This window comes from Enhydra lutris, unplaced genomic scaffold (genome assembly GCF_002288905.1).
Source record: "Enhydra lutris kenyoni isolate GAN:26980312 unplaced genomic scaffold, ASM228890v2 scaffoldscaffold20, whole genome shotgun sequence".
NCBI lineage: Eukaryota > Metazoa > Chordata > Mammalia > Carnivora > Mustelidae > Enhydra > Enhydra lutris.
In genome coordinates this window covers 17,984,447-17,997,759 of record NW_019154104.1, presented here as the reverse complement: position 1 = coordinate 17,997,759, position 13,313 = coordinate 17,984,447, and the positions used below count along the sequence as shown (strand labels likewise).

Genomic DNA, 13,313 nt, shown 5'->3' with positions numbered 1-13,313 from the left:
AGTAGAAGCAGTGAACAATGAAAGATGCAGAAAAACCCCAGAGTAGAAAGGAAATAGTCCAGGCAAAAAGTACTTTTACGGCAAAATAAGGTGGTTGACTTCGTAAGCTTTATTAACTGGGTTCCTTAGAAAGCCTTTAGTTCTTTCCTAAGTTATCACCAGAGGAATTTACAAAATTTGAAGGATTTTAGCATGTTCAGGCTAACAATTAAGAGTGGGAATAGGGGCACCTGGGTGGCTCAGTGGGTGAAACCTCTGCCTTAGGCTCAGGTCATGATCTCAGGGTCCTGGGATCGAGCCCCGCATTGGGCTTTCTGCTCAGCAGGGAGCCTGCCCCCCAACCCCGGCTGCTGCCCTGCCTACTTGTGATCTCTCTCTCTCTCTGTGTCAAATAAATAAATAAATCTTAATAAAAAAAAGAGTGGGAATGGGGTGGTAGATCATTTCTCTTTCTGCCTGCTGCTCTGGCTACTTGTGATCTCTCTCTCCTCTGTCAAGTAAGTAAGTAAATAAATTAATCTTTAAAAAAAAAAAGAGTGGGAGTGAGGTAGTAGAAGTAGATCATTTACCGCAGAAACAAGTAACAGTCTGGAGGCTTGGCGGTTAGGGGTCATTTAATGTAGGGACAATTAACCCTGAAGCCCTTGCCATCACGGAGCAGGGCAGTGTGGGGATCTGGGAACCAGGGCCCAGAGGGGCGGGGCATGGGAAGGACCACCTGAGCCTTTGTGTCCACAGTAGCCCCCTAAGGATGCTGCCGGATGTAGTGAGGGCCGTGTAATAATCTAGATGCATCATGGTAGGTATAAGTAATACTTACTTTCATTTTACTAAAACAAATAAGCATTTTAAAAAGCACCCTATTTCCATTTAAAATGATTAAAAATGTAAATATTTTCGTACATAAATGATTTCATCTTTTTATTCCCAAATGTGTCATTTCTTGAAAATGTGAGATAAATGTTACTGACTAGGTCAATAAAGGAGGGATGATATGGTCCCTTAATTGTCTTACTGACATCTATCGAACATGCAAAGCTGTGAAAATGATGGATGGTGTGTAAATAAAAGGCAGTATTTATTTCGCAGTGGATACTCTGAGAGTTAATATCTTAAAACTCTTTTGAGTACTTTTCTTATACTTTTCGTTTTGCATCTGTCTCATAAAATTCAGCGTTTTACATTGATCTTGAAGAAGCAATGAAGAAAATAGAGGAAACGAAAAAAAGAATGTTTTGCATTTTTTTAATTAAACTTTTTTTTTTTTTAAGATTTTATTTATTTGAGAGAGAAGGAGACAGCGTTGGGGGGTGGTGGGCGGGAAGGAAGAGGGGGAAAGGAGAGGAAGAAGCAGACTCCCCGCTGAGCAGGGAGCCCAATTTGGGGCTTGATCCCAGGATCCCGGAATCCCAGGATCATGACCTGAGCTGAAGGCCGACACTTAATGGACTGAGTCACCCAGGTGCCCCTTAATTAAACTTTTTAATGAAGGATAATGAAGTCACATTCAGGTAACCCTCATCCAGATCCAGAAACAGAACATGATCAGAAAGAACCGCAAAAGCTCCTGGTGCTTTTTGTTTAGTCACTGTCCCTCCTCCTCTCTGTCCCCCAGCTCAAGGGTAACCACTATCTCGACGTCTATTAACAGAGTTTAGTTTGAAGAAAGGATGTTAACGTTTAAGCTAAAAAGTTTTGGGGAGTCATTCTTAAGGTAAAGAAGAAAGAAGCATGAATATATACTGTTACCCTTTATTTGACTTGTTTCTCTCTGAAGTGCTTCAGGAGCAGCATGATTGGATTAAAGTGACCAGTTTTTGAGTTTGAATCTGTGTGTACTCAAGTACCTTGTTCGTGGAAAAGATGGAAGCCCTATTCTGTACATTTCTGTATATTTCTCTTGTTTTCACAGAAACCAAAATTCTGTAGGGTCACTCTCTTTTCTGTCTGTGTTTTTGGCTTCAAAGGAATTACCTTCTTTCCAATTGAGACTGAAGGCCTGTCTACCTTTGATATTCTGTCATCTGTGTTTCTTACTATTAAATCAACATGTTGATTTAGTCCCAGGACATTGCTAAGTTATGAAAAATGAACTGTTTTCCCCTAATTTACACATTTAAATTTACATTTCACTTTGGGTGTTCAGAATTAACTATTCATGGGATACTCAAAAGTTAACTCTTTTTCCATATACAGGAGAGACGTATCAATACGCGGTGACAATACGCGGTGACTTGGATGGAATTTTCCAAAACACAGGCTTTATACTGTAAATCTCTGCCTATTGTAGTGCTCTTTGCATTCCAAAAATCACGATTGCAGTTAAATTCTTTTCTCATTTATGAAGTGAATTGATTCTTAAGCTTTCGCATGTAGAGAAAAGAACTATATACATGCATGCTTTTAAACTATGGAAGTTGCCAGATTGGGGGCCCTCTTAATAGGAAAATTTGTCCATTCAGTAGTTGTCTTGGTGCTTTGTTAGCTGGGTGCCCTTAGATTTGACTGAGGTTCTAGTTTTACGATCATTTAGTCATGAGACTTACTCCCCAAGCTAAGACTACCAATTTGGAGTTCATCTGGTATAATTTTACTAGATTCCTTTTTATATGTTACAGACTCTGGCTATTTTTTAAAAAACTGTGGTAAAATATACAGGATACAGAATTTGCCATTTTAACCACTTTAAGTGTACAGTTGACTACTTGGTTTTTAAAGCTTTTACTCATCTCTATCAGTTCTTGTCAACAGATACTTAATGGCCGTCAGCTGAGTGCCTTGTACTGAGGTTGGTGGATCATTGGAAAATTACCAAAGAAGTATAAACATGGTCCCTGTTCTCAAGGAGATTAAGCCTCATTAGGGAAACAAGATATATGTTTACCTGTTAAATAATGATTCATGGTCAGTAAGGCCTTGAATGTCCAAGGAAAGCTTTGTGTAAAGGTGATAATCAGCGTGGTCCTTAATCAGCGGTAGGATCTGTCTAGTTTGAGGAAGGAGGAAGTGGGCAACTAACGTAGTGACCAGCTGTTTCAGTATGAGGTTCATTGTCTTTCAGTCTTTTGCTTTTTTCCAGCTTTGGAATACCCACTGTTTTGTTTTTAATATAAGCTGAATATTCAGATGAGGGAATATATTATTAGCAAGTAATTTTTTTAAAAATCACAGAAATCACACTTACTTAACTTGTGATACAAACACTATTAAAAATCCAGATTGTAGCAACAGAAGGGTTAAAATTCCTATTAAAATTCTATGCAAATTTCTGTGTTCATGCAGCATTAAACTTTTCAATATATTACCACTTGGGAGTAGGTATTTCATTAGTGAATTTAGAACAATTGCAGTTATAGTTTTTATGAAAAATAATTGTACAAAAATCAGCATGTAATGAAACACATTTATTGAAATTAATCTTGAGTGTCTGCTATTCTGAAATTAGGTAAAAAGTTTAGAATGGGTCTATATTGTGCATGAAGAATGAGTTATGATTAATTCTGAATAATCTTGTGCTTGACACTTGATGACAAAGAATGGTGCCTGTCTTATTAGTGTCTGTCTATAATGGGTCAAGGATTTTATTTGGGCTGAACATAATGTCTTACAATAAGAATTACAAAGTGAAAACTTTTTTTTTTTCTCACATCTGTAGACAGGCAAACATACATTTGGGACCCCCATGTTCACGTGACATCAAGAGGAAACGGAAACCTGTGGCCACAGCATCTCTGTCCAGCCCAAATGCAGGTAACTGTATGTAATTTTCATTTATTGAGCACCTACTGTGTGTCAGGCACTAAATTATGTTTTATATACTTTTTCATCTAACCTTTATGATAAGGTAGGTCATTTTGAGTAATTTGCCCAAGGTCACACACATTTTAAGAATCCCAACCTAGTTCTCTCTAACCCTGAAGTCTGTGTTTTTTCACTGTGTCATGTGGCTTTTTGAGTCTGAATCCCGGTGTTCCACAATCCACAATTCGCAGTCATTTGTGCTTTTGTTATAGCACAGATAGGAAATTAGGTCTGTGTTACTGAAAATCCAGTTAAGGTGATGGTATAGTCAGTAGCCAAACATGGATTTATTTACTTTTTTACTTGGCACACGATACAGTACATTCGCACTGTTTTTATGTGTAGTAGAGGGCTAATACTTTACCAGTCATGAACTTTCTAATTAAAAACTGTTTTTCAAGTTAAAACCTTTTAGTTTCCTGGCCAAAACCAGTTGTTTGGAAACCAAAATAGCTGTTATCTTTGGTGAGGGGTAGTGACTAGGAGAGGACGTAATTAGAAGTCTTCTGAGAAATGCTGTATGTCATCAACTGCATAAGAATTACATGGGTATATCATATGTAAAAATTCATTGAGCTGTATGTTTATGATTTATGCTCTTTACATATATTATCCTTAAAAAATGGGGGGTAGTCATTATATCAGAAAGCATATTGGATGTTTATCAGTATTTTTCTTTGGAGTTAGAAGAAGATAGTTAAACATAATCAGTAACGAGGAAATTTTTGTGTTACTTCAGTGCCGTTGAGGAATTTCTCCGGCCAAAAAGAGCATATCTCTTTGTAGGACCTATCAGAAATACCCAGTTATTTTCTTGATGATAGTGGATTCACTCTGAGGAAATTGAATATATCATAGATATTGTATTTTCTTTAGAAAATACTATATATTATATAGATCAGAACAGTTGATTGATGAGTGAAGAATAGACCTCAGAGAGATAGGGAATTCTTTCTCTCTCCCTTAACTCAGTAGGTGTTAGCATACTTTAAAATTGACCTCTTTCAGCTTCTCTTTAGGGTTGCTGCTTGGTAATGGTTCTTACTGGACAATCTTAATCATACACCTGATATTTACAGTGAATTTTTTCCAGTGATTTCTACATGGCCATGGCCTGAGCTGATTACTTTGCCTGTATTATTTCACTTAATCTTTGCAACAACTTAAAGGGTAGATGCTGTTTTTATTCCTAATTTACACAAGAGAAAATTGAAGCTTGCAGAGGTTAAATCACTTCTCCAAAGTCACATGGATGATAAGTTGCAAGCCAAGTTCAAATCAGTTTTCCTATGACTTCGAGAGCCGCCCTCTTCCACACTTTAGGTGTTCTGTGTTGTGTAAGATAGCATTGGTTCTGAACTGACTGCATCAAAATCCAGTCTACGGTATTGGAAGCATTACAACAGTCTCCCTTCTTCTGTCTTTTGTTCTTTTCTTCCCCCCCTCAATATCTAGCTTCTATTTTTAGCTTTTAGTTGTTCATAAGACGAGAGCTGTAAGTAGAGTTTAAAAACCTTGTTCCATACCCAAATCAGGAAATGTTACTGGGAGGGATTAAACAAGGTTTGGGCATTAAACATTTCTCCTCCTGAGCCCAACTCCTCCTCTCACTTGTTGACTAAGGTCTGCTTCACTTAACATTTTCTTTTTTTTTCTATCCACAACCTGAGTGCCCCGTGGAGGTGAAGGACATAGCCCAAGCCCGCGCCATCAGTCAGTAGAACAAATGGGCTTGCTCTGCCTAACATCGGGCCATCTCGGATTCCACCTCTTTTATAGAAATGAGTGATGAAGAGAGGTGCGTTCCGCTTTGCCGCTGTATTAATACACATCAGGGGCCAGCTCCTGGCACTAAATCACGCTACTGCATACATCTGTTATCGGACTCTTCACCAGTGTGATGAACAAGACTGCAGATAGAGGCTTCCTTGTGTCATTCTTTATAGGATTTTCCTAAAAGAATAAATAGCTCAGATCTCTGCCAACACTCTCCCCTGTCACTGTGATGAATTCAGCTTCTTTCTTAAACATGCAGCCACAAATCTTTTCCCTTTTCCCCTCCCCCACTGGTGGAAAGTTTTGAGTTGAGATTGACTGAATTTAAAGGTACTAATAAGGCTGGAGAGGTGAAGAGCAGAAAGGAGTAGCTTGTCTTCCTTGTCTTTTTATATTAACACTCAGGAAAGGCCAGGGAAACAGAGCTTTTCATTAGCGTGGTCAAGTAGGTCCTTCTTGAAAGGGCAGCATCTTTTTTTCCTTTTTATCTCCACGCCCTTCCCTTTATGACTTTATAACCTACACAGGTATCTGGTACACAGAGCCACCCTTGGATTTTAGCGAGTAACCGTGTAAACCTGCTTCTGTTTCAGTAACACCAGAACAGGGCAAGTCTGTAACTCACGCTGAAGTGGGATGGTCCTCTATGCTCTTAAAGAATGTACTTGGAAAAGAAAAAAATGGGTTATTTTCTCTAAGACATGAGATGAAGTGGCTATAAGAAGCACAAGGAACTCAGATGAAAACCGATTTCATGTCCGTGAGATGAATGACAAGAATGGAGCCTTTGGTGTACAAATCCCATTCTTTCAAAAATTAAACATGTGGGTTTAGGTAAAGGAGAATCGGGGGAGGATAAGACATTGTATTCAGAGCCCTCTTTTGGCCATCCCCAAAGCCTCTTCTGACCTTCCTGTCTCCGGGGTAGGTTATGTGTCCTTCGGGCATCTGTTGGAAGGGTACTCCGCAGTTAATCTGTTAACTAGTTACATCAGATTCCAAATACCAGGCCAGTGATGCTAGAGGTGCATTTGCAAGAGCAGGAATTTTTATCTGTTTTGCTCACTTCTGAAACCTGAGCATCTAAAATAATACTCAGCACGGAGAAGGACCTCACTTGGCGTTTCTTATATGAATAAGTGAATAGAATCTTAAAGTTGAAACAGTTATTCTAAAAGTTATTCTAAAACCCTGTGATTGGATTCAGTAGTTCCATTGTAGGTTCACCCTTATCTCAGGTGTCATAGGACAGATTATTATTGCCTCTTTTTATTTTTATTTTAAAGTTCAAATGGTTTTTAAAGTTAAAAATGCTTTATAGTAAATATTGAAGGGCTATAAAAGACTATTTATGGAAAATAGATAAGGTGTCAAGAAAAACAATAATAGCAAATATCTTTGTACCTACCATCCACTTCAAGAACATGAACATCACCTTGGGGCGCCTGGGTGGCTCAGTGGGTTAAAGCCTCTGCCTTCGGCTCAGGTCATGATCTCAGGGTCCTGGGATCGAGCCCCACATCGGGCTCTCTGCTCCTTAGGGAGCCTGCTTCCTCCTTTTTCTCTCTCTGCCTACTTGTGATTTCTCTCTGTCAAATAAATAAAATCTTTAAAAAAAAAAAAAAAAAGAACATGAACATCACCTTTACAATTTTCCCACTGTCCTCATAGGTAACCATTATCCTCATATGGTTTTTTTGTTATGTGAATAGGCTTTTTTGTTAATCATTTTTCATTCTTTGGGGATTTTTTTCAGCTAGCTTTAACTTTTTTTTTTAATTTATTTTTTATTTTTTTAGCTTTAAGCTATAGCTCTCTAAGCAATATATTGTCTAGTTAGCATTCTTTGGAGGCTTGTGTAAATGGAATGTCTTATTTTATAAGTTATAAGTTTTACCGAGTTATGTTTTGAGATTCATTCATGATTTGTCCTGCTAAAATCTTTTTTTTTTTTTTTTACTGCCATATACATACTGTGTTCCATTGTATGACTGTGCTGAGTACACTATAATTAAACATTCCTGATGGACATTTGGATTATATCCCATTTTATGCCACTGTGAAAAATACTGCAGTGTTCTCTGGGAGAACGTGTGCGAAAGTGTTTCTGGGCTGTTTCACACTCCTTAGGATGGCTCTGTTAAGGACCAGAAAACACAGAAATGTTAGGAAAGATGGAGAGAAATCAGAACCCTTGGGCGTTGCCGGTGGGAATGTAAAATAGTTCAGCCGCCGTGGGGCCCAGGGTCGTGGCTCATCACAGTTGTAAGCCCGGGACTACCATATGCTGCAGCAGTTCTGCTTCTAAGTATTTACCCAAAGGGATTGAAAGCGTGGATTCAAACAAATAATTCGTACATCTATGTTCATAGCAGCATTATTCACAGGAACTGAAACGTGGAAACCACCCATGTGTCCATTGCTGGATAAATCAATAAATAAAATGTGGTTTATACATACAGGGGAGTATTATTTGGCCTTGGAAAGGAAGGAGACTCTGACATGCTACAGCACAGGTGAAGACATAATACTAAAGGCAATGAGCCAGGCACAGAAGGATAAATCCTGTGTGATCCCAGTTGTGTGAGGTACCTCGAATGGTCAAATACGTGCAGACAGAAAGGGGAAGGAGGAGAGTAGCAGTTACTGTTTAACAGGTACAGTCTTCCCTTTGGGCCAGTCAGGAAGTTCTGGATGTGGATAGTGGTGATGCTTGTACAGCAGTGCGAATATACGTAAATGCCACGGAACTGTACCTGTAAAAATGATTAAATTGGTGAATTTTGTGTTACGTGTATTTTACTGTAGTAAAATAATATTATAGTTAAAAAAATATAGTAAAAAAATATAGAGCAAAAAACCCCAGTTTCCCTAGGATAAGGGGTTTCCCCCACTGCGGTTGAATACCATATAGTAACGGTAAATACAGTTTTGTGAAATTTATTTTCAGCCAAATGTGAGTGAGCGAGTGCGTGCCCACGTGTGTGTGTTTGTGTGAGAGGGAGAGACAGAGATTTGGGCTGTGGTGTCAAATGTATTTCTTGCTGCCATGGTTGAGGTTCCAAAATGTTTGAAAGCTGTTGCCCTCAAGAGCCTCTCATATATGTGCCACAGAGTAATAGCCTGTGGATTGTTTTTTGCAGTAACTCACAGTGAGAAATTCCTGTTTGAATATGTATGTGAGTGTATGTGTAAATATGAAATAAGGGTTCGCTCTGACCTATCCTATTCCTTTCCATTAAGAAGAAAAGGACTGGTCATGGCCTACAACTTGAAAATTACTGTTCTAGTTACATTTCTAGGAGTGAAATTAATTGAGTGACAAGGTAAAAATGAAAATTTTCTAGATTTTGCTGTATTTTAGTGTATATTCATTCACTCTCAAGCAGTGGGCGTGATGGTGGTTTGTACCACTCAGCTCAGGGGGCGTTTGGAAATGTGAGGACAGTGTTTGGTCATCACAATGACTGAGGAGTCCTTTTGGCATTCAGTGGGTGGGGTCCAGAATGGTAAGTGTCCTAAAATACACAGCACAGCCCTGCACAAGCAGTGATGATCATGTCCAGAATGTCTTTGGTGTCCTTGTTGAAAAACACTGGGCCTGATTGTGTGATTTTCTTATGATAACGCTATTTATTGGAAATGCTGTGTTACTGGAGGCATGGGATGTAACAGAAGGAGCCTAAGGGCTTGACGTCCAGTATCTGAGTTTAAATCTTGCTACTTAACTAGCTCTTTTGTGTCCCCGAGCAGTGTATCTGCTGTCTCTCTGCCTCAGTTTTTGATCGAGAAAATGGAGATGACAATCCTACTTGGAAGGGTTTGCATTAGGAAATCAGATTCTGGTTGGACAGTACTTACATAGCACAGTGCACGGCTCGTGAGTGCTCGATAAGTGATCATGACTGTCTTAAGAATTTGTATGACTGAATTTATTTATTTGTTCTGTTCAGCCCGTTTTCTCAGGTAGAGAAATATTTACTCTCTCTCTGAAATTTGCCTTTATTTATTTATGTATGTATGTATGTATTTTTGGAAAGGGAAAAAAAAAACCTGTGTAGCCACTTGGATTCATAGGTTAAAAAATAAAAACATTCCGAGATTTGTGCATTGCAGTGTCTCTGATTCTAATTTGTCTCCCCTTGATCTTTTCTTCCTTCCTTTCATTGTAACCACCTTACCAGTTCACGTGGATGTAGCGGAACCAAGCACGCCAGCATCACAGGTCCCGAAATCTCCAAACCCCGAGTGGTTGGTCAGGACCTCTGCCGCAGAGAGAGCCACTGACTCCGCTCCAGCTACGTTTTTTAAAATGCCACCAGAAAAGAGCTCCGGATACAGCTAGAGAGCAGGATCCCGCCCACCAGGAGCCCACTGGATGCTGTGAAACGCATCCTAAACTTGGTATCAGTCTCGCATATCGTAATTGACATTCCCAGTCCTTCCACCGCCAGGATGACCCTTCTTTCACACCAAGCAGTGGACTCTTTCTCTTATGAAATCATGTGGAAATCTGTTTTTTGGTTTTCTGTTTGTTTTTTTTTTTTTTTAATTAAATTATTGCAGCAGCAATTTTTTAAAAAAAAAAAAAAAAAAAGGTCATCCTATGTTGTGTTTGTTACATTGCTGTTGTAGTCCCAGCAGCTTCCTACAGCCCTGTGTGCAGAGCTGTTGCTTTTAGCAGGTATGTCTCTTTTCCTGAAAAACTAGTAACTGCTTTTGCATACTTTTTATGTAGAGCTTTTAATATCATTTGAGGAAGTCCCAAATTTGCAGCCAGTTCTGGACAGATGTAAACACTGAGTTGAGACCTGTGTGTGACATTGTGTTTACAGGAGATAGAGTTTGCCTTTGAGCCTGGTCTTGATTCACTGAGAGTGCCATAAGCCAAATTCACCACTTTCTCCTTCGGGAGCCTCAGAGGAGACTCCAGCAGCACGGACAGTGGGAACTTCTTCCATTTTCCTAGACGGCCTCATGGGATCTTCGGCGGCTGGACTGTACTTTGCCGCGTCTCCAGAGTTGGTGTTCTCCCACAGGAGGATGTGTACATTCATGCTGTAATGAAGAAGTGGTTGAGTTGTTCTGCAAACTTAAAATAGTCCGTGGATCGTGTCTTAATACTTCATGTCATAGTGTAAGCTTTTATGTACGAAATGGGACTTTTATTGTTAGCTTATAGGTCAATAACCTGCAGCAGAAATCCACACTCTATTATAATAATGGCTTCTCAGGGCCATACTTTGGGGAGAAAAATGTCTTTTTGACACGCCTTTATACTTGGTGTGTGTATGACGGCTCAGCTGCGTGTGGAGTTATATATACGGCCGTGCCTGAAGTTGGATGCTACTTTGTCAAAATGAGGAATTAGTGGCTGCCTGAGCTGCTGGAGAAAAGCCGCCCTTTCTGAAGTATTATCGTGAGTGTCATTTGGGGGCCTGGTTGACGGAAGGGTTCTTTTTTGTATGAATTGAGTACATTCGCTCTGAAATACAGAGAAACTGTTCTCTCAATGCCCACTTCTCTGGCAACGTTACCCAGGGGCAACGTCCTGCCCCTGGATATTTTCTGTGCTTGAATGGGTGCCGAGTGGGACAGAGCCTCCTTTCCCTGAAGTGCAGCTGCGTCTTTTCCTCGCACAGAACGTGAGGGTGGGCTGCTCTGTTGTGTTCCCTTTAAAAATGATAGTCCTTATGTATCAGTGCTTAACTCTAGGATTTCCTTGTTGATGGGTGGGTGTGACTCTATTTGGGAGGGGGGACTTGAAGCTGATTTAAATGGCACTTTCTGTAAGAGGGAGAACACGTCCTTCAGTTGTTCATAACGAGGAGTCTGGTGGAGGGAGGGGCAGGTGGGAGATTAGGAGGTGAGGAGCAGCATTAAAGCCAGCCCAGCATCCCTGGGGAGCCACCCCCAGTTCTCCTGTCACCCCTTGGGGCTGCATCCAGGGCAGTACAGAAAATAAAGTGCCTATTGAATATGAAATGGCACTACTATATTGTTTTAGCAATGAAGGGGGGTTTTATTATCGTATGTGCATTATTGTCGTATGTGCATTCTTACCTAGTCCCCATCGTGTCCTGAGACACATTTCTAACACAATTTGTTGGATTTAAGAGAAAAATACACAGACACAATTTTATTTTCTTTGCACTAGGCTCTGGCTCTTGCAGAGATGGGTCCTGTGATCATGTCCTATTCAGATCTCCACAGTGCAGATAGAATCTTTTGCCTGGCAGTTCTCCTATCTACCTGTGATTACAAATAACTTCTATATATGACTTTATTTACATTTTTAACATCTCTAGGTTGTACTGCCATTTTAGAGAGAAAAGAATGGTCACAGAGTTTAGCGACTTGCCAAAAAAATCACGTGATCAAGCCAAGACTAAAATCCCGGACTTTCAGACTTCCTCTGCCCTGGGTTATAATCTTTTGTTTTCCCTTGGTATATCTGAGTCACTCTGAGACCCATAATTTTGAATCAGTATGTCATGAATGTTTATCATCTTTCTTGGGCATGCTTTTCTACTTTGAATGCATTCAATGGGGATTATCCAAAAATGCCAAATATGCCTGTAATAAGTGGGGAAGAAAATTAATTGCCTAAGAAACAGCTATGAATACTTTGCAACACAGGGTTGTAAATTGTGCTCCTCATTTTAAGCTGCTGCATGAGCGTGCGGACAGAATTCTTAACCAACTTAACTTCGCTTGTTTTCTATATGAGTCAATTCCAGAGGAATAACCTTAGAATTGAGTGTTTTTTGAACCATAAATTTTAAATTTCTTTTTTACGTAGCAAAGTGTATGATATCATACACTGAGTAAAGTCTGTTACCTTTTAACGAAAGATACAATTTCAAAATCAGGTTTTGTAGTCTCTTAAAAAAACTGATAGCATGACTTCCTTTGAGGATAATCATGGAGCTCACATGAGTTTTATCTGCCTAAAAGTAGTAAGGAAGCTGAGTTCCACAGTTTTTATGTATTTCCAACTTCTGATTCATCCTAGCTGGCCACACAGTCTGCCTGTCTGAATCCTAACCTTCTGTGTTTCCCACAAGGAGCAAAAGTCAAGACATTATCCACTTGTATGAACATCATTCCTAGAAATCCCTAAAAAAATTTTGCTTACAAGGGAATTTGAGATTATTTTTCAGGTACAGCATTTTAAAGGGAACAAGTTCATTTGCATCAAAACTCTTGTGTTGCTTTTTGGTAAGACCTGTGCAGAAGAGAGAATTAGCTGTTTACATGGTGCCAAATTTAGGAGAGGCAGAGTGTGGTCTTTATTGAGTGGTGTGTGCTTGATAAATAAGGCACATTTAACCTTGAATTCTTTTGAAATCAAATGCAGTTGAAAATTTGTTTTGCTGGGCTGTGAAACAGGCTGCAAACAAAGCTGTTTTGGCAGCAAAATGACCAAAAGCTGAAATAAAATTTCTTATTCTCTGGTGCTGGTGGCGTCCTTTGCTAATGAGTAAAGTTCCACACTGACAATAGGTAATTAAACCACTTACACGATTCCCACGTAGAGGACTGTGGCCTATCTTTTTGCTTTTTGGCATCAGAGACCCAGTCTAGACCACAGCATTGGAAGTTATGGAGTCGCAGAGGAGCAGAGCCATCACAGACCTCTGTCACTTGAAACTGAACGAGAGCAAGGAGCTAGGCTGGCAAGTGTCAGTGCTGATGCCGTGGCCTCTCTGCTTGGGCTCCAGGTGATGTTTGAT

At 39.7% G+C, this 13,313-nt stretch overlaps 1 protein-coding gene across 3 annotated transcripts in view; it reads left to right on the top strand.

Annotated features, from left to right (window-relative positions):
- The window catches only part of LOC111148497 (G-patch domain containing 2 like), a 52,575-nt gene extending 42,456 nt beyond the window's left edge, over positions 1-10,119 (top strand). For all 3 annotated transcript variants that reach the window (XM_022505093.1, XM_022505095.1, XM_022505094.1), the window contains exons 9-10: positions 3,656-3,750; positions 9,762-10,119. In XM_022505093.1, the coding sequence (XP_022360801.1) occupies positions 3,656-3,750; positions 9,762-9,922 (256 nt within the window). In that variant the 3' untranslated portion in view covers positions 9,923-10,119. The remainder of the gene's footprint in view (positions 1-3,655; positions 3,751-9,761) is intronic.
- The last annotated feature ends 3,194 nt before the right edge of the window (positions 10,120-13,313 follow it).